At 36.8% G+C, this 22,775-nt stretch overlaps 1 protein-coding gene across 3 annotated transcripts; it reads right to left on the bottom strand.

Annotated features, from left to right (window-relative positions):
- On the bottom strand, positions 1–12,153 carry LOC104096506 (uncharacterized). 3 transcript variants are annotated; one of them, XM_009602887.4, is made up of 22 exons: positions 11,848–12,153; positions 11,130–11,499; positions 10,053–10,270; positions 9,912–9,968; positions 9,676–9,810; positions 9,127–9,245; positions 8,734–9,039; positions 8,283–8,370; positions 8,084–8,189; positions 7,488–7,601; positions 6,734–6,897; positions 6,509–6,629; positions 4,448–4,672; positions 4,147–4,337; positions 3,118–3,285; positions 2,935–3,040; positions 2,264–2,401; positions 1,770–1,931; positions 1,468–1,668; positions 1,103–1,297; positions 927–998; positions 1–461 (listed from the first exon to the last, which is right to left on the bottom strand). In XM_009602887.4, the coding sequence occupies exons 2-22, from the start codon at positions 11,463–11,465 to the stop codon at positions 309–311; spliced, it is 3,375 nt and encodes a 1,124-aa protein (XP_009601182.1). In that variant the 5' UTR covers positions 11,466–11,499; positions 11,848–12,153; the 3' UTR covers positions 1–308. The 3 variants fall into 3 exon arrangements, with proteins under 3 accessions (XP_009601182.1, XP_009601184.1, XP_018626451.1); XM_009602889.4 differs by lacking the exon at positions 11,130–11,499 and having other exon boundaries at positions 11,848–12,147; XM_018770935.3 differs by lacking the exons at positions 11,130–11,499; positions 11,848–12,153 and adding an exon at positions 10,831–11,099.
- Between the last annotated feature and the right edge of the window lie 10,622 nt (positions 12,154–22,775).

The following is a 22,775-nucleotide window of genomic DNA, read 5'->3' as shown; positions in this document are numbered from 1 at the left end:
TGGCGCTTAACTGATGCTTTCATTATAACAACATACCCAGTATATTCTCACAAGTGAAGTCTGGGGAGGGTAGTGTGTACGCAGACCACCTACCATAGCAGCCATTTGTAAGAACCAAAACATAGAGTACCTAACAAAATTGGACAGAACCCTAATTCGGCTCCATGTTACAAGATGCCTTCTCTTCATCTCTACACTTCCTGTGGTGCAAGGCTGCAATTCTTGATATTCTCCGCGACAAAAAGTAGTTAGGACAGTGCTATCCAGAAGTATTTTGTATATATATACTATGTACAATTTGCTATACTCTAATAGAAGTAGTTGTTATCGTTGTCATTTACAGCGTCTTTACAAAGCATTGATCGAACATCTGCAATAGATCTAGGTGGTTCCAAGTCTTTCTCTTGAAGCACATTGCCTAGAAATTTTTGCATTTCTGATGCAAATATGTCGTCTAAAATCTGCAAATTGAAAACAAAGCCATCAAGGGAAATGTACACAGTAAACAAACAAATTAAGCTAATAGGCCCTTCTTTTATCTTTTTCTTTTTCGACAGGAATTTCATAGAACCTCTATTCTCCACAGAAAAGTTGGAAAAAGTAGCGAAAACATTTTACAACGGAGGGAGAGATGTGAACCAATGGTTACATAGAGAAGGCAGAGATATAAAATGGTTTAGATAGGAATCGTCTAATTAGCTCCTCTATAATCATTCATTCACAAATAATAATCATCATATGAAAGTTTTGAACCTATAAAGAACCTGAAGATCACCATTCCCTTATTTTCGTATGACATGAAGATTCTAGATTACACAACTTAATTTCCTGGCGGAAAAAGTAGTACGCAACGCAAAGTTTCAAACTATGTGATGATTCTTGAATACAAGATAGACTTTACTAGAGGAAAAGTAGCATCAACTCACAGATACTGCAACGCGTGATGCTTTGTACCAAGATCTATTGTCTTTCTTCTCCTCCAAAAACTTCCGCACATCCTGCAATTAAACAAGTGCGAGTCATTTAAAAAGTGCACGAGATTAGGGAAGAGTTATTGGATAAGCCATTATTAGCTGTTTGAAAAAATATGCTATTTACTAACCTGCCCCATTCGATCCCAGAAGCCTCGGCAAATAATTATGAAAACTTGTGTATCAAATACCATATGAAGTTGCTCTATTGTATTTTCCAGCATATCCTTCAGCGGCTGAATCCTAACTCGTAAATCAGACTCCTGTGTACCTTCCTTAGCATCTTGGATTATCTTCTTCAGTTTAGTGGGACTCTGCAATCTTGTCTGTATATAGGAACAGTTTATTCAGACCCCTCTTCGTAGATATCTTTAACTCTAGAATTACAGGAAACCGCTATTGATTAAATCTTCAAAACTCTTGCAAACAACAAAGAAGAATTTTAAAGAAAAACTGAAGAGCACAAGACTGTAATGCATTCTAATAGAATACCTACATTTTCGACAAGTTTATCCATAATTGCTTGCATATAACCTCTGAATTTGGTTCTCAACATAACTGTAATTTCACTGATACGATCTCCTGGGGTGACGTGTCCACCATCTGGCAGGCAAGAACCCCATGACTTGAATTGCAGTTCTATCTGCGGCCGTAGAACATCCAGCATTCTCTTCATGGAATTCAAAAGAATTCCCAGCTGAAAAATAAGTCAGATCGTTGTTCTCTTGGAAGTTGAAAACAGAAAAATAGAGGATTCATACATTTACAAGGCTATTGCACAAAGACCGCGGAGCTCACCTCTTTGCAGACAGCATAAGGACATACTGTGCCTTTGGTAATTTTCTGGACATACTTGAGACCTAATTTAATGGGCATTACATTCTCCTTTAATGGAGATAAAACATCTGCATAGTGCTTATCCAAGGCTCCAATAACTGCCTTTTCTACATCTGCTATAGCCTTTTGAAAAGACGTGGAAATATAAGTGTCGTTAGTCACTGTAACAAGTCGTGAAAAATAGACAAACTTATTTAACTTTAGTGAGTAAGAAGAGATTTCACATATATAATCTTGCTTTCTAGAAGTCCATCATTAATATGAGAATCATATATAACATTTCTAAAGTGTTCTCACGCCAAATGCTCCACAGCACAAAGGGAAGGGAAAAGACAAGATGAAGAACTCCCATCCCCCCCCCCCCCCCAAAGTTGTTACTGGCTTTAATTTAAAGAGCAGTCAAGTGCACAAAGGAGTTGAAGATGAAGAATTTGAAGAGCAAAGTTTGTACATACAGTTTCCAACGAGAAAAGGTACTCAGGCCAGCGTCTTATGACAGCATCATATTCAGCTAATGTCTCCTTTATTCGTTCATAGATATCATCAACAAAAGGAGTTGTCGAATGCTGTGTATCTACACAGGGCCACTTTATCTGCAGATAATACAACTATAGTCAAGTACAGAATTCTAAGAAAGCAGTTCAGATCTCTCTCATTAAGCACATTTAAAAGGTCTTATACAGTCGAGGCACTTTAAGCTCCTCATTTGCCTTAATAAATTCTTTAGTAACCTTATCACAATAAAACACAGATTATTTAGTATAGGAAGGAAATGGACCCGTGTAAAGTAGAATGGAGACAGGATTCATGCAGCTGAACCAACAAGTTTGGAATTGAGAAGAAGTTTATCAACTGATTGTACGATATAGCCACTGGGACTTGGAAGTCAGGTACTTAATGTACTGATAGCTTTCTCCTTGAGGAAGCAATGAACAAAATGTCGGATTGCGAAGCTGTAAAATGTAGGAACAAAAACCACTAGAAATTGAAAGACACAAGACGAACTACCTATGGTATACATCTCTGTCCTGTATGCACACAAAATCACAATACATATATTATGTGCATTAGCTAAGTCATTTGAACATACTGTTGACAAATCACAACAATGTGGGGATTGACATACCTTGTCAGGTTTACAGAATTCGAGCAAAGCAAGACGCTTCTCCTTGATCCAGAGGGTAATATACGGATGGAACAACTCTTTTGCGTCAATTCCACCTTTGACAGGACTGAAAGTTTTTTCACCTCTGTTAAGATCATACACACAGGACGAGCAGTAAAAATTGAACTAAAGAACATGCATTACCTGATGTTCCAGGCACTAAAATCCTTCTGAAGATCAGCTGTCGCGACAATGAGTTCTGCTACAGGAGACGAGGGACCAGTGGGAGGATATGCAACAAGGAATGCGCGCAATCTGCTACATAGCTCCATGGAGTATATAGCTGAAGAAAGATTTGGGAGGTCTAGGAAACTACACAAGATTAAGCCAGAAATAGCTATGAGTAATGGCATTCCATATAGTAATTGCCTGATAACATATCTACATGCTATCAGAAGATCTTTCCGCTGTCTTTATTTAATGTCTTCCTCTTTTATCTTCTTAGCAGCAAAGAGAGATGATTACTAGTATCAAGAATAGACCAACATCCAGAGTTTTTTTTTAAAAAAAAAATTATGGGAGACTTACATAAGAACCAACAAAATACACGAATATTTCTAAACAATTCTATACTAACAAGACTAGGTCAAATTTTATCCATAAGAACAAACAAACAGATCATAAAGAAGGTGGGTGAGACAATAATTTATTTCCTCATACGGACCACAAAGCACAAAGTGTAATTTCCTAAGAAAGCTCCACAATATATCTGCAACAAAATGATTCACACCTTTACTTACCATGCTTGAATGAAGGTATTGAGCATGCAACTTGGAGTAAACCAGTCAATAAGTTGGTGTTAATTGATGCAAATCAAAAGATATGCATATCCAATTATGATTAGAACCAATATGAATAGACTTTGATTGAGACAAGTTTAAATGGAGCGACATGGATAGTGAGAATTCATATAGTCGACCCCCGCTAGCTTGTGGTTGAGGCTTAGTAGTAGTAGTTGCAGTTGTTATATAAGTAGACTGTGTTGTATTTACATGGTTCACCGACTCAATTATCCAAATTAGCAAGCAAAAGGAATAATAGATTGATCCATCAAAATCGTTATCACAGGCAAAATGACCAGCGAACTTCAAATAACCAGCATTGACCATCTAAATTTCCAGCTTTATAGATGACAAAGGACCACATTCCAATGAGGAAAGGGGGGTAAAGTACCTTGGAAGTATATTCTGATTATGGATCTCCATGTCAGTACGAACTTCATTTCTGATATTCAAACAAAGTAACACCATCTTCTGGTAAGCGGTGGAGCGAGCCACAGGATCCATCAATATGTTGTCATTGTTGTTGGAGACAAACTCATCTGTTTCTGCCAAGTGTCTTCTGGATCGTTTCTTCGCAGCAATCTACACAAAAATTGATGTGCAAAAGTAAGAAGCTTCTCCAGAAAAAAAGGAAGGTCTCACATCTTCCGCTCCTTTTAAAAGAAAATAAGTAGGAAGATAGTTTCCAAAACCTGAAAATATTTGCATAGCTTCAACTGCGCCTCCGGAGAAAGTATATCATTAAGACGACTATACAGCTTCAAAGCAGGAGACAGTGCGGGAGCTGCAACTCCAGTAGCAGGTCTGAACACATCCGCCATCCCTGGTGGTAATGATTCGTCTAAAGACTTGTAGTTCTCAAAAACTAGTGCAACGATCAGCTCGATCTTTTCGGAAACTTCTCCTAAAATACGATTCTGGTTCATGATAAAAAGTCAAACAAAGTATTGCAGTGAATACAAACACGTTTCATTATCCTGGACAAACTGAAAAGTAATAAAATAACACTAAATTCTGGAACACAAACTTGCATGTGCATAACATGTTGAAAAAAATTACATGTTAAAAAGACTGAAAGAGATATGAATTTGGAAGATAAACCTAAAATATAGGACAGAATTCATAGAAAGTGGACATTTTTAACACTTTTTCATATGAATTAAAATTGTTTAAGATAACCAAAAAATAAACAGAACCACCTATACAATGTATGGGTGTCTAACGGGCCGGGTTGACCCGGTTCCGGACCGGACCGGCCCAGACCGGTTTTAGACCGGCCTGGTAGGTAGGGGGCTGGGCAGGGCTGGATTGGGACGGGGAAAGGGTTGTGCCGGGTAGTTTCGATATACCGGTTTTAACCGGACTGGTCAAAACCGGTACTGTCAAGTCATAGTTGAACCGGTTAACCGGACCGGCCCGGATCGGTTCAACAGCTATTTCAGATTTTTTTTTTTTTTAATTGACTGTTGGCCTGCCATTTTGACCGTTGCCCAACGGCTATTTTGCAAGAATAGCCCTTTGTTTGGGCATTTATTTTCAAAAATAACACTTTTAGTATTTACTAATTTAGCCCTTTGAAAAACAATAAATATACCCCCCTCTTCTTCATTTCTTCACTCATCTCTCAATTCTCAAACCCAAATTCTCAATTGTCATTCTCTCATTCTTCACCTAAATTGCAATCAACTATTTGCCTCTCATTAAACTTTGAATTTACTCTTTTCTTTAATTTAAATTTAGTTGTTGTAAAATGTAAACTTTAATTTGCAAGTTTGAATTAAAAAAAGAACTTGCAAATTATAAGTTCAATTTTTTTCCATCTTTATTATATTCTATTATCTTAAATTCTTAATGAAATATTCAAATATAAGGATTTTAAAGCCTTTGAAATTTATTCAAACACTCTTTTTATAAGATTGTTTTTATATTTTACATTTTTACTTTATTTTAATATAAATTACAGTAGTTATACAAAATACAAATAAATAAATAAATAAATAAAACCGCCCCGGCCCGGCCCCTTAAGCCCGGAACCGTTCCGGTTCAATAATTCACCGGAGGGGCTAGGAACCGATAAAACCGGTATTAAAACCCCGGTAACCGGCCCGGTCCGGAGACCGGCCGGTCTCCTTTTCCAATAGCCCGGACCGGACCCTTGACACCTTTAATACAATGTAGTGACATTTTTACCACTTTCTTTTTTGTTTGTCAAAAAGGTAGTTAGAGAGGTATTTAGGAGGCGAAAAGTATGTGATAGGCTTCATTAAGCAATTGCTTCACTCTCCCTTAACTATTAGTATAGATAAAGAGTTCGTAAGAAGGATCACAGAAACTTATGTTTGGAGCAGCCGAAAACATAAAGTAACTACAACTGCAAATTACCCCATATTTTGTGAAATCAAAGTGCCTCCTATTACAGCTTTAATTAAACAAACCAATCTGTCTGACCACTCAAACTATGTTTTATCATTTACATTCGGTTTTTAATGCCACCAAACATGATGTTTTTCATTTTCTCGAGATAAGCTGTAATTGCCTCCAAAAATATTTATGGCTAGGGAAAAAAATCTTTTTTCTTTTTCTATATATATATGGTAATCCCCACTCTGCCAACGGTCCCCTCCCCAGGAGCCCAATAGTAACTCTTACCACTAAGCTATCCATTCCTGCTAATAACTATATGGAAGAAGTCAATTAACTAAAGGGAAAAAAAAAAGTCCCACAGCGAACAATTCAAACCAAAATCCTCTTACCTCTTGATGACTTAGGGTATTCTTAGTTCTGCCTTTAGAGACCACAGGTAGTAGCAAATCATATACCAACCTCAGACAGTCCGCTGTAGGCGTCGCAACATCCATGACATAAGAAAGATATCTAACACACAAATTGGAAATTTTTAGCAGAATTCCCCGTGTGTTCATTTATCAAATCTCTGAGTGATACCAAGTATAAAATGTTTTCCAAAATAATCTACATACCTTAGCCTAGTGTATGCATCTGAGACTCCATAGTATGATGCAAATTCAGTTACCAACCATCTCCAAGCACCATGAAGTAACAAATTTCTCTGCTGAAACTGTTGAACTTTCATTGCTACTTCCAGAACACAATCATATGCAACGGTTTCTGCGACAGGACCACCCTAGCAGAAAAATAAGCAACAAATCAACTTCAAGAAACCTAACTTCTGGTCATCCATCATACCACATAATCGTGAACATACAGAAAAATCAATGAAGAAATATATATACCATGTTTAGTTTATGGCAGAATATACCTAGAAAATATGTTGCATTGTCATTGTTATAAAATTATCATAGCAAAAAACTGAAAATATGCTTCTCTTTCTTCAGGGGATGATCTAATTATCAATATGTTCAATTATTCGGCACTACTTACAGGGGCAGCATAACAATAAACCTTTTGTTAAAGCTAACTCCGAATAACAATAATTTGACATTCACCAAATAAGCGTGTGTATAATGACCACGCATATGGTTATATAAGCATGAGTAATATAGAAGTATTCAAATAAAGCAACTTAGTGATGGCATACAATATGAATCTACAAATCATGGAGAAAAAGCTACGATACTTGAGCTTTCACAAAAGAAATTTTGTGTTTGTTAATTCAGAAAAAGGTAGGTGGATGAGTACCAATAGTTAGATTCTGGAAGTTTTTTTACAGCCAAATAATACAGAAAAATAAGGTTTTTGCAGGATTTTTGATACCTTAGTGTGGCTATTTTCATCAGGACTAGTAGAATAATTTATGTACAGTTGTACTCTTCCAACAAGTTCATGCTCTGGTTCATGATATATGGACCACCAACGGAGTTTGTCTCCCTGCATTTTTGCAATCAAAATTAAGTTTTTTTTTTTTTATGAAATAAGGGATATCATTAATGACATCAAGTAGATGCAATTAGTACAAAAGATATCAAATGCAAAAGTGAGTTTGTTAGCTCAATTACAATGTGGCCTATACTAAAGATAAGGAGCTAACAAAGTCCAAAAACTTATCAGTGGAGTTTACAGGAAAGAGATTACTCCAGCTATATAAAAATAAAAGACAATTAGCCTTGAGAGTGTGGTTAGGAGTTGATATTCCATCAAAACATCTTCGGTTCCTTTCTGTCCAGATACACCAAAAAATACAGGCAGGAATCATTTTCCAGTTCTTTCTAATGGACCTACCAACTTTCCAAGAACTCCAGCACATGAAGGCATCCTTAATCCTCTCAGGCATTACCCAAAATTAAGTTTTCCTCCAAATAAGTTAAACCTCAATAACAGAAACAATTACAGAAGAGATCCAGAAAGTATACCGGATCATCAGCAATATCAGCAACCTGAGCTACTGCACGGCCACAGTAGTTTCCCTTTGAGTCATGTACTTCAAGAATTAAGTCATCCCCAAGCCCCTCTGGTAAGCTGAATTGTATTACCGATAATATAAACCGTCAATGTCGAGAAGATGAAAAACATGTACTAATAATTAAAAATTGAGCAAACAAGTCCACATACAATAGATGTGTTTCAGCGGATCCAGCTTGCATTTTTACTGTGTCCTCTTCAGGTAAGCTTTTCAATCTCAATGAACAAAAGTATGTCTCTGCATCAAGACAAAAAAATCGAATTCAGTCGCATTGTCTAGAAAGAACAAAGCACCATCCCGATTTGCAGCAATGCACTTATCATATTATTTTACTGAAGCTTAGGCACAAAGTTTTAATATCAAAACCTCTGAAGTCCTAAGAAGAAAGAAGTGAACTGGTACATTATTCCTCAAATTTTCCAATTCCAAATCCTATGCAAAATAGGCTATCAACTACCCACTAGATCCATAGTAATTGGACCATAATAAGTGCTTTCCACCTTAACAGTCTCCGAGGACAATTGAATAGAAGAAAAGGAAAGCAAAGTTGCTAATAATCATAACTCCAAGAAGGCAAGAACTCAGCTAAGAGTTGCATACCTGGAACTACTTCATATGATGTTGAACTGCTTCGTAAAGTAGTTGCACCAAGTTTCAAAATCTCAGAAACGTCTTTTACATAACGAGTACCGGCATGGAGGTATGCCAAGCTTTGACGTGATAAAGAACCATTTGGAGGAATCCTTGGAGCCACACGTACTTTTCGTATGGCTCCCCACTCAGAACTGAGAGTTGATTTCACGTTAGACAACTGAGAACGTATAGCCTCCAGTTTTACCTTCGGTGGTTTCAGAGTGGAAAAGCTGCAGCCCGTGGGTGGGTCCAATGCCATTTTCACTTTACGCACTACAAGAGAATCATACAGTTCAGTTTGACAACTGATTGGTTTAAGCAAGAAATCATCAAAACTTTAACATGAAACCTCTAAAGCACCTTGTACTTTCAGTTTGCCAAAAATTTTCTTTGGCTTCATCGAGGCTCCCTCACCGACAAGTTCCAAGGACTTTTTCTTCAATAGCTCTTCCTCCGATTGTAACAATACTTGCCTTACACTGAAATATTTGCAACATAAGGTCAAGAATTACAAATAAATAAAACGCATGGGATGAACCGACATGCTATCACAATATGCAAAAACATTACAAATCAAACAGTGTACACCATTTACACTCGGTATGCAGCACCAGCAACAAAATCATCATTAAAATAAAAGCGCAACTTAAACTTTCTGTTATAAGTTGACAATAATTGGTATCAGATAAGTCTTAGCTTCTGAATCGTCCTAATGTGATCACACTCTATACAGATAACCTCCGGCAGCATATTAATTAATCTGTAAAAGAAAGCATATTAATTAATCTGTAAAAAACAGGACTATTTGAGACTCCAAACAAGATAATAGCTTCTTCCGTATTTTGCCACGATGTAGAATGTACAGAGCATGGAAACAGAAATAAAGCATAGTGTTGGAACGAAACGCACCCAAAACCATCTCGCAACAAGGCACATTCATTTTCCAAGAAAGCTGGAGCCTCGTTGAAACCCTTCGCCCATGAGTGAAGACATAGTCGAGCACATGCCTCGTAAGCAACAAAAGCTTGCCAACTACCTCGTACACTGTATCCAACTCAAATTACAAAAGAAGATGATGAATACATCAAATACTCTTAACAGAAACTTTATGATAGAAAAATTTTAGACCACTCTGAGTGAAATACCTTGCATGATATGTTGGAAAGAGGGCAGATGAAGAATTAGAAGGTACACCACCAACCCTGGGAATGACAACAAGGTTGTCACTTTATGTCTTCAAAATCCTCGACGATTATTCAGAAAAGAAAACATGTCATGATTCATACCTTCCGGACGGATCAGACTGTCCATCTTTTGCAGCACCTGCGGATGCAGTATTATATACTTTAGCTTCATCCATTGCTACAGAACAACCTGATATTTTTGGGAAGGATATATCATCTGCCGCAAAAGGTTTACGTTGCTCAGAAATTTGATCGCGTTGTTGTAATGAACTACCTAACGGGGGTGCACTGGGAATATCACCATTGGACAACTTCAGGCTCTGCTTCATCACAGAACAGAATCAGTAGACAGAATAAGCGTAACATATTTGCATAGGAAAGGTTACTACAAAACAACAGAGCACTTGATCCTCGATGTAACAGTTATACAGACACGTGGTTATGGAGGCACATACGATCATAGTTTATACCCAAACAACGAACCAATCAGAGATTTATACTTCTGGTCCACCTTCTCGCAAATGGTTTTAAAGGCTTAAACTTTCAGTCCACCTTCTTGGAAACTTATGCCAAATAGAAACCTAAGATACTTGGTATCATAAGTAGTGGCAATCAGCACCCTACTCATGAAGAGAAATAAGTTTAACAAAAAATGGGATTCCTCTGATTAGCACTCCAATAACAATATTGTTAGATGTTATCTCCACTTTCCTGGTAACTTTAGAGTCTCATTAATAGCCATCTAATGCAGAGGCGGAACCAGGATTTCAAGCTTATAGGTTCATGACTCTAATGCTTTTAAGTTACTGGATTTTATATTAATAGTTTGTATATATTCAATAAAATTTTTCGATAAATACAAGATTTGAATCAAACCTACTAGGTTCAGCGGAACCCATAGTCGGCACTCGGCACTCTGGCTCCGCCCCTGATCCAATGGGTCCTCATAAGAGACTATAACCGTTGTATTTCCCGAGAAGGACAAGCATAAACAGGCCAAACATAAATTTTGCCTCAAATTAAGTCTTATTCATTCACAAGGATATCAGGTTGAGCATTAAAGTAATCTCCAAGAAGATTTCACAGTGGTAGTTATTTATTTCACTCGACAAGTAGAAACCATCCCTAGCTTCCACTCTCCTGCATTGTTTACCAAGAGGCAAAAGTAGAACTGCAAACCTGTCTCGAAAATGGCACCGAAGCTGTAGTTTTAGAACTTGCAACAGAATTTGATGGTTTTTTAACTCCATAACCAGGCTGCACACTCTCAAAATTGTTCTTTAGAATACCAACATTGTGAAACTTATCATCTTGAGGTGAAGTTTCAACTGAGTAATGTCCACCATAAACCTCATCGTCCGAATCCGAACCAGTATCCATATCAGACCCCCACCCATTATCATTACCCAATGGAAAAAGCCCAGCTTGAAACTTAGAACCACATAGTATTCCAAAGCCCAATCCATCATTTTTTCGGCCAAGAATAGGATCAGATTGCATCCTCCGAGTATACATTGTAAAGTAATCTGTTCTTCACACTATCTCCTACCTAATTCAAATCAAGGGGAATCCAATTTTATCATAAAAACTCAAACACAACAAGCACAACACAAATAAGAATACAATCTTTTTTTCTATTTTCACAAACAAAAGACAGTTTTAACATATGACATTAATCACCCAGAGCCAGTTAAAAGCATTGTTGCACCAGAACAAGTAAAAAAAAACAAATAAAAACACAATCTTTTTTCAGTTCTCACAAACAATAGACAGTTTTAACATTGTGATTAGGGCTTTTGCACTAAGTAAACCATTAAATACCACACAAAAGTACATAACAATGAGAGATAAGAAAATTGTTAGCAGAAAAAATCAATAAAAAGTAAGCAGAACTTACAAAGAGCAAAGAAAGCCCAGTTCTTTAATGAGAAAGATTGAGGAAATCACAGTTTTAAAGATTCTCTTTTTAATACACCCAAATTCCCAATTGTCCCAATTTTCCGATCTTTCCTAAGAAATCAAGATTTAGCGTAATAAGCAAAGTTAAGTTGCCATAAATAACCAGGAACTGGAAATAGAGCAAAGTATAAAAAAAATTGACTAAAAAAGGCAAAGAAAAAGACAGAAGAAAATAAATAAATAAATAAATAAGCAAAAGATTGAAACTTTTTCTCTTTATGTGCATGTATATGACAGATTGTAATGCACTTTGGACTGAGGTGTGAAAGTGACAGCAAGTTAGAAGGAAAACCCTCTTTCTCACTCTCGAGCATAAAGCGTTTAATGGTGTTTTCCTTTTTGTTTTTTCACTTTTTCATAAATAAATAAATAAAGAGGTTGGAGGGAGAAAATGGAAATAAGTGAAAATTAAAAAAGAAAAAGATTTCAAAAGGAGATTGGTTTATGCAAAATTATCTATACAATCGAGTAATTTAAAAAGTAATTATTAATTATTACATTTAACAAGTATTTTAATTAATAAAATAAATAAAAGATTAAATTTCTTATATTGTTTGAATATATACTTAATTTTCTTTAGAAATTCCCCAAAAGATTGAGAAACAGTTTAAGGCACTATTAGTGTATTCGAGGTCGCTGAAAAATTATATATTTTTTGTATTTTAATACCTATCAATGAAAATACTAGATCCAATAAATTTCTCCTATATTGTTTATGTCATCGGTTTGAAACTTTGAGTTCTTGTACATTGTTGTCTAGCTAATCTTTTATGGGATTTTTACACTAATAGCCGGTCGGATACGTTATTTATCTTTTCTAGACGATATACATAGATGATAGATTATTCACTAATTATACACGGTTATACATAAATTATATATGAATCATATATATATATATATATATATATATATATATATATATATATATATATATATATATATTATACATACACCGGTTATATTTAATTTAAATGATTGGGTGGACGACTATTTAGGCTAAGTTCTCATCTTTTATACCTTATTTTGTGCTTTTAGTATAGACTCCCTTATTCCTTTTATTTATGTTTTATATATTGATAGATTAATAACTTTTTTATGATATTAGTGTAATTAACTTATTATAGTAGACTACTCATTGTTTTATTTTATATTAAATAAAAATTATTTATAACTATCTTTTAAGTAACTTGATTGTATAAGTATTTTGCCATTTATTAATTATGTAAAATAAAAAAGAAGAAAAAAGAGGCATAGATTGACGGAGAAAAGGGCAGAATAGACGTAGAGAAGATAACGTCAGTATGACGTGGCAAGGGCATGTTTGTCTTGTACTAACGGTCAGTCGTTTAGTGGCGCGTATTTGCCGCGGGGAGAGCGGTATTGGTTACAATTGGGTGCACCAAGTTTCTGTGCTACTTCTTTTTTTTTTTTAAAATAATTATACTATTATTTTGCTATTTTGTTTGTTTTGAGAGAATTATTTTCTATTTTCAAATTGACTGATAGGTGATAGAATGTATGAAAGAAACAATCTAATATTTAGATTATTCGGTGCTTTATCTTATTGACTAAGAAACGTTTCAGAAAAAAATGAAATAATATTATTAAATGTTCTGTGATTTGGAAAGATCTAAAAATAGATTCCTTTGAGTATTAAAATGTGTCTTTTTGGACTAATGTTTTTACTTTTTAGTTGCATTCCTTAACTTTTGGTCTGAATCTCAAAAATAAATAATTGATTATTGTCTACATATGCTAGAAGACTTTTCGTCGAATTAAGGTCGAACATATCAATAAGCTTGATCTATACTGCAAGCTGTTTCCTGCTACAAAAAACTCGAAAACTCAAGAAATTTATTGGACGGAAGGATTCACTTCTCTTACGGCCAACATAGTGTAAGATTTCATATAGATGTTAATACACACAACGAAAAAGACAATAATAATTCTAGACAAAATTTTTCGTATTTAAATTTTATTTACATGTTAAAGATCGGATCTAAAACATACCTGGTGAAAAGAGTCTCGTTTCAAAATCTTCTTCCATAGTGCGAAGATTCTATATGTATCTACACCGAGACCGATCCTTGCTATCAACTCTTTGATCAATGAAACCCCTGAACAAATTAAACCAAATATTGTATTAAAATTTTTCCCATTCCAAATGGGATGAAATTGACGACAAGTTCCTTTTGTGAACTTTACACGTGATTTAATCCAATTTCAAATTGGAATTACTAACAAGCCTTTTATTAATATATATTTTATATACATCTCTTATATAAAATAAATATTAATTATATACATAACATATATATGTTTCAACCAAGAAATATAATTCAATTTTTATTCCAAATAGAAAACTTCAATTTGTACACAATATTAATTATACCCTTTGTGCTAGCAAAGAATATAATAATATTTTATTTGGACTAATAACTTTATTTATTTGACTAATTAAATTCTTTAATTTAATTATCAAATAATAAATTAATTAATCCTTAGCAAAGATCAGAACACTCGTTAGTGTGCGACCCCATAAGCTCAATACTAAAGCGGTAGTAAATTAATCATATCAATATACTAATCAAGGGTGGCGTCTAGCAATACTCCTTAACGACAGGATAGAATGAAGTATACAATTTACTCTCAAGAACCATTAGAAGAATAATGTAGTAATTCCTTATGTCCGTATAGCTCTAAGTCACCCTAGGATATGGTTTAACTGTCAAATCCTAATAGGCGACCAACTATGTGTTAATGTCAAATATAATCGACCATTGAATGACCTAAGAAACTCTTTTCTTCTTTCATTCAATTGCCCTGGCCAAGGTCTTAGTTTGGTTGTTTATAATTCATGACAACATGGAGCTTAAACTCATTACTAAGAGTCGACAGATTCCATCTTGATCAATCACTAATTCTACAAATATTTAATCGTACCCAATATCCTTTCAACTATCGCCCTAGGGCTATAGGTGTCTAGTATCAAAGCACAATAAATAACTTGTCAATTACTATGACGATCTCATGTCAAAGGAAACTCTTACATTGCATTCTTCAAGAGAATATCCTATTGACAGTTTATGGTAATTCTAACTATTAGGAATTATCCAATGAGTCGGTTAAATGATCATATCTCTATATGCATCATCTATCTATGTGATTACTTAATGAGATCAACTAATCTTTATCCCATAAAGACGATCACATAAATATTGATCTAACTGTATTACTAATGTCCAAATTAACAATCCTACGATCAAGAACAAATTTAGATTAAATTGTAAGAGACTTTACTCTCATTATCATGATCTCCATCACAATGACAAGTTTAAACATTTATTCAAGGACCTTATTAAATTGATAAAGTAATTAATAATAACTATGATAAAAGAATATCAAATACCATATATATTTTTATATCAAATAACGTTCACAAAAATATGTTCAAATCATCAAATATGAGATTGGATCTAAGGCATATCTAATAGTCCTCCACGAAACACAAGATAACTTTACAATTGTCTCAAAGTATCATTTCTAATATATCATTGGGAAAGGCTCGGATATATTGAGTACATCCTATATACGTATCATAAATCTTTACTGAATATAACATTTGTGCTATTGTAATATTTTCTCTCGTTATATATGGGGAAAAGAGTAATGGACTCATATTTAATTGAATTATAGATTAATCTCAAACAATGAGTATAGGATTCCTTAACTATATAGTTCCCTAGATTCTTCTTTTGAGTCCAATATATACGTGCCAATATACTACGTATTGTAAGACGTACAAAAGGTGAATATTTTCTACTCCCTTTGATCCTTTATGTTTGTCATTTAAAGTTGACATCATTTAATTGTAATTAAATTATGATTAAGTTTGTTTTCTTAGTTATCGACTATATGCTATCTTGAAATAGATTTAAAATATAATTTATGTTTTTTTTGAGTTTATGAAAAGTGATTTGTTTTTAGGTAAAGTAATCAATAAAATGGACCGCCAAAAGCTTTAATGAATATTAAGTGCAAAGAGTAGAGCTAATAAATGCTAAGTTTTAATGAAGTTAATTACATAGTCATGTTTAGTTGGGGATTTAATGAGTCAATTAAGAACTTATTAAATACTGGTGACCAATTGTGATTTTGGCTTTAGTAGTGCATACAAAAGTGTACACTATAGTGACTACTATCCCGGGGCCCTGTTTCCAGGTTATATTTTGTACTCCTCTTTCATTTCTAATTCTTTTGTTTATGACCGTGGTTTCGGTTTGTGCGCACCTTAATTGTTTTACTAGGTATTTGCTATCTTCAATCAGTATAAAACTATAGATATGTTTACCCTAAAATCGGATAACAATTAAATTTATACGCGGTTTTAAGAATACGTAATATAACTTGATACAAACTGAGAGAACAAATTAATATTGAAATTAATGAGAATAAAATAAATACAAACCACACAAATTGAACAGCCTTAGCCTTGAAGGTTGGTCACTCTCTAGTCAAGAAATGCCACAACTGGTGCCAGAACAGAGCAATGAGATAATAATAATTAGAAATGGCAGTTTATTGCTTTAGGATGCCTGCTACAATGTGTTTTACAAATAATCAGACCCCCTTTTATATAGTAAGGGAGTCTCATTCTTGATACAATTACATTAAAGGTATAAAATCACATAATTTACTAAATGACCAGCCTCTCCTTGAGACGCGCCGAGATTTTCGTCGTGATATCTAACCAATTGCGGATATTTTAGCCTTCCGTTATTTGGCTCGACAATGTTTCCTCGATTTTATTCGGTCCCGGAGTTACGAGCTCAATGATTTAACTTCGCGCCTTGGTTTGATATAACTCGAGGTCGAGCTTCGACCTATCACGTTTCTGTCTCGACTGGTCATACAATAGACGAGCCCGATTTCGACCGTATACAGATAATCTCCTCGTTTTTCGGAGAGAAGATGATGAGAAACGATATGAACTTCCGAGCCTCACTTCGATAACTCATGACGTAAGCGACAAAAGGTAACTGAAACGCCCGGACGGTCCAGTCTCCAAGGCATTAAATGTGTGTTAGTTGTTGGTTGACCACTACGGGTTTTGAACCGTCATTTACAAATTATAAATAGTTCATCCTTCCATCCATTAATACTTTTACATTCAAACGTTTGTTATTTTGCTTTTAAAAAAAAATTCATCGCCATCATCCTCTGGTTTTCTGGTTTAAGTTTAAAACTTCTTCCTTTATAGTTTTCTCACAATTTTCATAAACTATCCGCCAATTCCCTCTCTTTCATCAGTACCATCTCTTCACCCTTCCTCAGAAGCAATGGCAAAGACTTCTAAATTTGTTCCTCAAAAGGAAACTCCTTCTTCCTCGAGACCGTCTAAAGAAGAAAAGGCTTCGTCTACTACTGTCGAGGAAAAGACACTGGAACCTTCCTCAACTGTGTTCGTTCCTGCGGGGTGTCCAACCAGGATCGACTTCAAGATCGAGAAAACCCCTTCCGTACTGGATCGATGCGAGCCGGTCTCTAGGTATATATGCTCCATCACTGGCGATCTCCTCCCCAAAGTCAAGAAAGATTATAATTGGGCCAGTAAACACGTGGTGGTACCTACTCCCAAAGAGTCAATCACTACCCACGTGAAGGGTTTTCTAAGTGTTTACACTTATCCCTTCACGTTAGGCCCTTTAGACCCAATTATCGTAGCCTTTTGCAAAGGTATGAAGTGACACTCGGGCAGATTAATCCTTCATTTTGGAGGATTGTTATTATGCTTTATTCTTTGTGAGCAAACTCGACAAGTGCCCCTTCACCATCGACCATCTCATGCATCTGTACAGTCCCCGACTCTACCGAGGGGGATTGATAAAGCTTGCCCATCGGGCTACTAAGGCCCCATTCTCGAGCATAGATAAGGACCGAGACCGAGGCTAGTTGGGTTGGTTCATTCGAGTAAAGACCTCGGATCTAATCCCGGTCGAGGAAATATTATTTTTCGAGAAATGGAACATGAAACGTAAGTATAACTTCACTTTTAAGATTTTGATTATTGTTTTTCCCTTTCCCCTCTCTTAATCGATGCTTCGTGGTGCAACTGTCATTCGGATGCCAGATGCAGTTCCCTGACTCAATGAGTGGGTCGAGGGCATCATATCTCAAAAGCAATATTCCGAGCGCGCATGGTGCGAACTTTCAAAGGGCCGGTGGGAGGGCCGTTCTCACGGTAAGATTCTTTCCTAGTACTGACATCACTTGGATTTCTTTCCAATCTTATTCATCGCCTTTTTCTTTGTAGGCCTTGGGAAGGATGTTGCAATGAGGCCCTCATCTGCAGATCAAATCGTCCTTCCCCAATCTCCTGCTCCGAAGCAGGATAAAGAAAATAAAAGAAAAGGGGCTCCGAGTTCCCCGAACTCGGAGAAGGAAAAATCGAAAAAGAGACAGGCGCGCAAACCCAAAGAAAGCATCGGTGCCCTCTCATCGAACTTAGTCCACCGACTGAGGGATGAGTCTGAAGAAGAAGAAGATTTTGAACTGGTGGCTCGGGTGCGAGTCCATACCGCATTGCCCCAAGCCAGAGAGGCTGTTTAGATGGCAGTGACCGGGGTCTCTGAATCGGAGAAGGACGAGGCTGCTATGCCCCAAGCTAGGGAGGTGAAGAGGAAGCCGGGGCCGATATTCCTCGAGTAGGGGAGAGTGGCCCGAAAGATGCACTTGGGGCGATTGATCTCACCGGATCTCCGTTATTCTCCGATTCCATGATCAACGAGGCATGTATACTAAAGGATCGTTTGCACAAGGGGCCTCAGGGGGCGGCAGATCTCAATAACTTCTTCGATGGTTTAGAATCCACTGCCTCGAAGGATGTTACCGGGTTTGGTAATTTACCGGTGCCAAAGAAATCACCGTCTTCGGAAGCCAGCGGGCCTTCTTCGAGCCCGATGTTAGTGGGACGGTTCCCAGCTCCGAGTACTGATCCTGACCAAAAGCGGTCAATAGTTATCTCTATCCCAGAGGACGCTCGGGTTCTCTCCGCCCCCGTGGGGGTTGCTAACTATCTTCGGTGCTTGGTGACCGAAAAGGACCAGGCCAAGATGGACGAGGTGGAAGCGTCTTGCCTGTTCAATGAAGCTCAACATGTGTTGAATCGGGTAAATTCAAGTGCCTCTATACTAAGTACTTAGATTTTAAGTTACAAATAATGGTAACATTTTTCTTTATGCTCGCAGGCCTCTGTACTTCACCATGAAACTTTTCTCCGATATCGGGAGGAGTTATCCCAACACGAGGTCGAGGTTTGGGGGTTGACTAAGAAGAGGGACACCTACAAGCTTCTCAGCGACAAACTCCAGGCCGAGCTAGAAGCGGCTCGGAAGGAACATGTCGATCTGGTCGAGCAGGTACGACGAGTATTCGAACTTAGTGATGATGATTCAGACACAATGGCTAACGACTCGAACCCGCAGGTTCAGAACAGACTTGACCAAATCGAGCAACTCCAGGTGGATGTGGACACAGTGAAGGCTGAGGCCGGGGAATGGAAGAAAAGTATGGACCGCCTGGCTTCGGAAAAGGAGACCGTCCGAGAACAATTGGCTTCGACTGAGGTTCATCTTCGGGCTGCAAAATAAAAAACCTTGGTGCAGGCTAAGAAGATCGAGGAGCTCCAGTCTCAACTGAGCTTGGTGGTCTCTGGCCAACAAAATCTAGCCAAGGAACTTGATGTGGCCAAATCGGAGGTTGTTGCGGTTAAGGCTGAGGCTGGTGAGCGGGTGGATCAGTATAAGGCCGATACTAAGGCGGCTCAGGTCCAAGCGAAAAACTTGATAGAGCACATGAGGTTGCAATCCCGAAGGGAGGCCCTGGAAGGAGTTCAAGCTCAGGGCTTCGACCTGCTGACTAAGATCGAGAATGCCAAGTGTCACGACCCAATTTCACCTTTAGGTTGTGATGGCGCCCAACACCACAGTTAGGCAAGCCAACTTAATAAATTAAGCATATATACTAAATTTAAAACCAAGAAAAATAATAAAATACCAAATTCTACCAATGTGTATGCCAAGACCTGGTGTCATAAGTGTATGAGCATCTAGTACATTATACAAAATCTCAAATATTGTCTAAAATAAAAATAGACAGAATAAAAAATACAAGGAGAGACACTAGTAGCTGCGGAACGGCTTAGAAAGGCAGCTCACCACTATGTCCCTGGATAACGTGGGTGTAAGACGATAGGTCCTCCACTAGTACTTGCCCCAGGTCCTGCACAAAATGTGCAGCAAGTGTAGTATGAGTACGTAAACAACGTGTACCCATTAAGTATCAAGCCTAATCTCGAAGTGGTAGAGACGAGATGGCCGACTTTGACACTCATTATGGGTCAATAATAATAATTGAAATACAAGTAGGATATTTAAATCAACATGATTTACAGAATTTACAATAATTTATTTAATCAGCGGAAATAATCAAACTCCTTCAAATGCAACAATTCTCAATATATTAATTAAATTCCTTCAATTCAAATAATTTTTAATTTATCAATTAAATCTCATTTACAGGAATAACAATTAATTCCTTAACAAGCAGGCATAATAATTCATTAGATTCCAAGGATTCTCAAATTCATCAATTGACTTCGCAAGCTGAAATAAGCTATTAAGGTACCGTGTGATTATTATTATTAAGCACGATTTCTGTCGAGGACGTACGACCCGATCTAAAGTGTCGTGTACACTGCCGAGGGACGTGCGACACGATCCATAGATGCATCTATCCTGCCGAGGCATTCGGCCCGCTCCACAAGAAAGGAGGACATTTTTCTTATGTACCTCCGGAAGGAGAGTATATTTATTATAAGATAAATTTGGGAGGAAGAATAATTTCTTTTAACAATTAATTAATTTAAACAGAAAATCAAGCATATGAGATTTTCTTCCTTTAATATCTTTATCTAACAATTCACAATATATTCATATATATTAATTAATACTAATTAAATAAAGAATACAATGTACACAAGTAATTTATGCTTTGAGTCCTAAACTACCCGGACTTTAGCATTAATAGGAGATACGCACGGACTCTCGTCACCTCGTGCGTACGTAGCCCCCGCAATTAGCAATAATTATTCAATTTAATCCCTATGGGATAATTTTCCCCTTACAAGATTAGACAAAAGACTTACCTCGTCTCAAAATCCACTTTCCGATTACTACGTCGCGTTGAATTCTCGATTCGATGCCGAAAAATCTAAAACTATCCAAATATTATACAAAATAATTAATATATGCTAAATGATTCAAAATTTATCTATTAAATAAATTACCTTATCCAAAATAGTAAAATTCCTAAAATTTACCCCGGGCCCACGTGCTCGGATTCTGAAAATTTTAGATGAAAACGTTACCCATAATCTCAAGAACTTAAATATATAATTTATACCCAATTCCATAACTATTTTCGTGGTTAAAATCTCACTTTTATAAAAATCTAGGTTTTTCATCTAAATCTTTGATTTCTAAGATTTACTAATTATAATCTACCTATAATCTATGTATTTAACTCAAGGAGTGTGGAATTAACTTACCTTCAAATTGCTAGTTGAAATCCCCCTCTCAGAATCTCTGAAATCGCCCGAAAATGGAGGAAAAATGGGCTCAAAATGTCTGAGCCCTGATTTTAACACATTCTGCCAAGTAGGGGTTTCGCACCTGCGGAAAAGCCTCGCAGGTGCGAGCTTAGCTTAACTGCCCAGCTCCGCATCTGCACTCTTGATTTCGCACTTGCGCATTCGCAGGTGCGCCCGAGATTCCGCACCTGCGATGGCAGGCCTCCCCTTCCCCCTTCGCTTCTGCAAATAAATCTCGCATCTGCGAGTGTCGCTCCTACGAGATTCTGTCGCACCTGCGGCTGGACAAGCACATGTGCGATTCTGACAGTAGCTGGGAGCTTCAGTTCTGGCTCCCAATTTCTAACTTGGTCCGAGCCTCGTCCAATTGATACTCGGGGTCCCCGGGACCCCGCACAAACATACCAATAAGTTTGAAATCATAAAACAGACTCGCTCGAACTCTCGGAACGCGTAAAAAATATCAAATCTAAGAATCATATCCTAAACCAAATTGATTCAAACTTAAGAATTTCAAGTTCTTCACTTTACCTCCAATGCGCCGAAATATACTTAAACTACTCGGAATGACACGAAATTTTGCGTGCAAGTCTTATATCACTATACGGAACTATTCCCAAATTCAGAATTCTAAACGGACTTCAATTACTCAAAAACCTACCCCAAACCAAATTTAAAGAATTTTAAACCTTCAAATAGTTGATTTTTACTATTAAGCGTCAAAATGCTCCCGGGTTATCCAAAATCCGATTTGGACATACGCCCTAGTCCAAAATCATCATACGAACCTATTGGAACCGTCAAATCCCGATTCCAGGGTTGTTTTCTTAAAATGTTGACCGAAGTCAAACTTGGCCTTTTAAGGCTAACTTAAGGAACCAAGTGTTCCGATTTCAACCCAAACGCTTCCAAATCCCAAACCAACCATTCCCGCAAGTCAATAATCATTAAAAGTACATACTAAAAATTTAATTTTAGGAAACGAGGTTATAAAAGTTAAAATGACCGATTGGGTCATTACACCAAGGTATTCGAGGCCTAGGCCAGGAAGTTGGCTTATCTCGAGGAGGAAGATTCCGAGGGATCAGAAGACTCGGAAGGGCCCGAAGGCGGTGAAGGCCCCGAAGGCGACGACACGGCTCCCGATGAAGATTAGGCCACTTAGGATCTTTTTAGATATTTTGTCTTTGCCGTTTTGGCTATTGTAAATTTCT

The sequence above is a fragment of the Nicotiana tomentosiformis genome, chromosome 5 (assembly GCF_000390325.3).
Source record: "Nicotiana tomentosiformis chromosome 5, ASM39032v3, whole genome shotgun sequence".
NCBI lineage: Eukaryota > Viridiplantae > Streptophyta > Magnoliopsida > Solanales > Solanaceae > Nicotiana > Nicotiana tomentosiformis.
Note: the sequence above shows the minus strand (reverse complement) of the source record. Positions and strands in the feature narration are given on the sequence as shown.

What these genes read in the sequence shown, in the direction of transcription:
- LOC104096506 (XM_009602887.4), bottom strand. Translation starts at nt 11,465, where the DNA reads ATGTATACTCGGAGGATGCAATCTGATCCTATTCTTGGCCGAAAAAAT. An exon ending in AATCAGAATATACTTCCAAG is followed by an intron (nt 3,286 to 4,146) that starts GTACTTTACCCC and finishes AATCTTGTGTAG; the next exon opens with TTTCCTAGACCTCCCAAATC. An exon ending in ACCTTTTCTCGTTGGAAACT is followed by an intron (nt 1,932 to 2,263) that starts GTATGTACAAAC and finishes TCTTTTCAAAAG; the next exon opens with GCTATAGCAGATGTAGAAAA.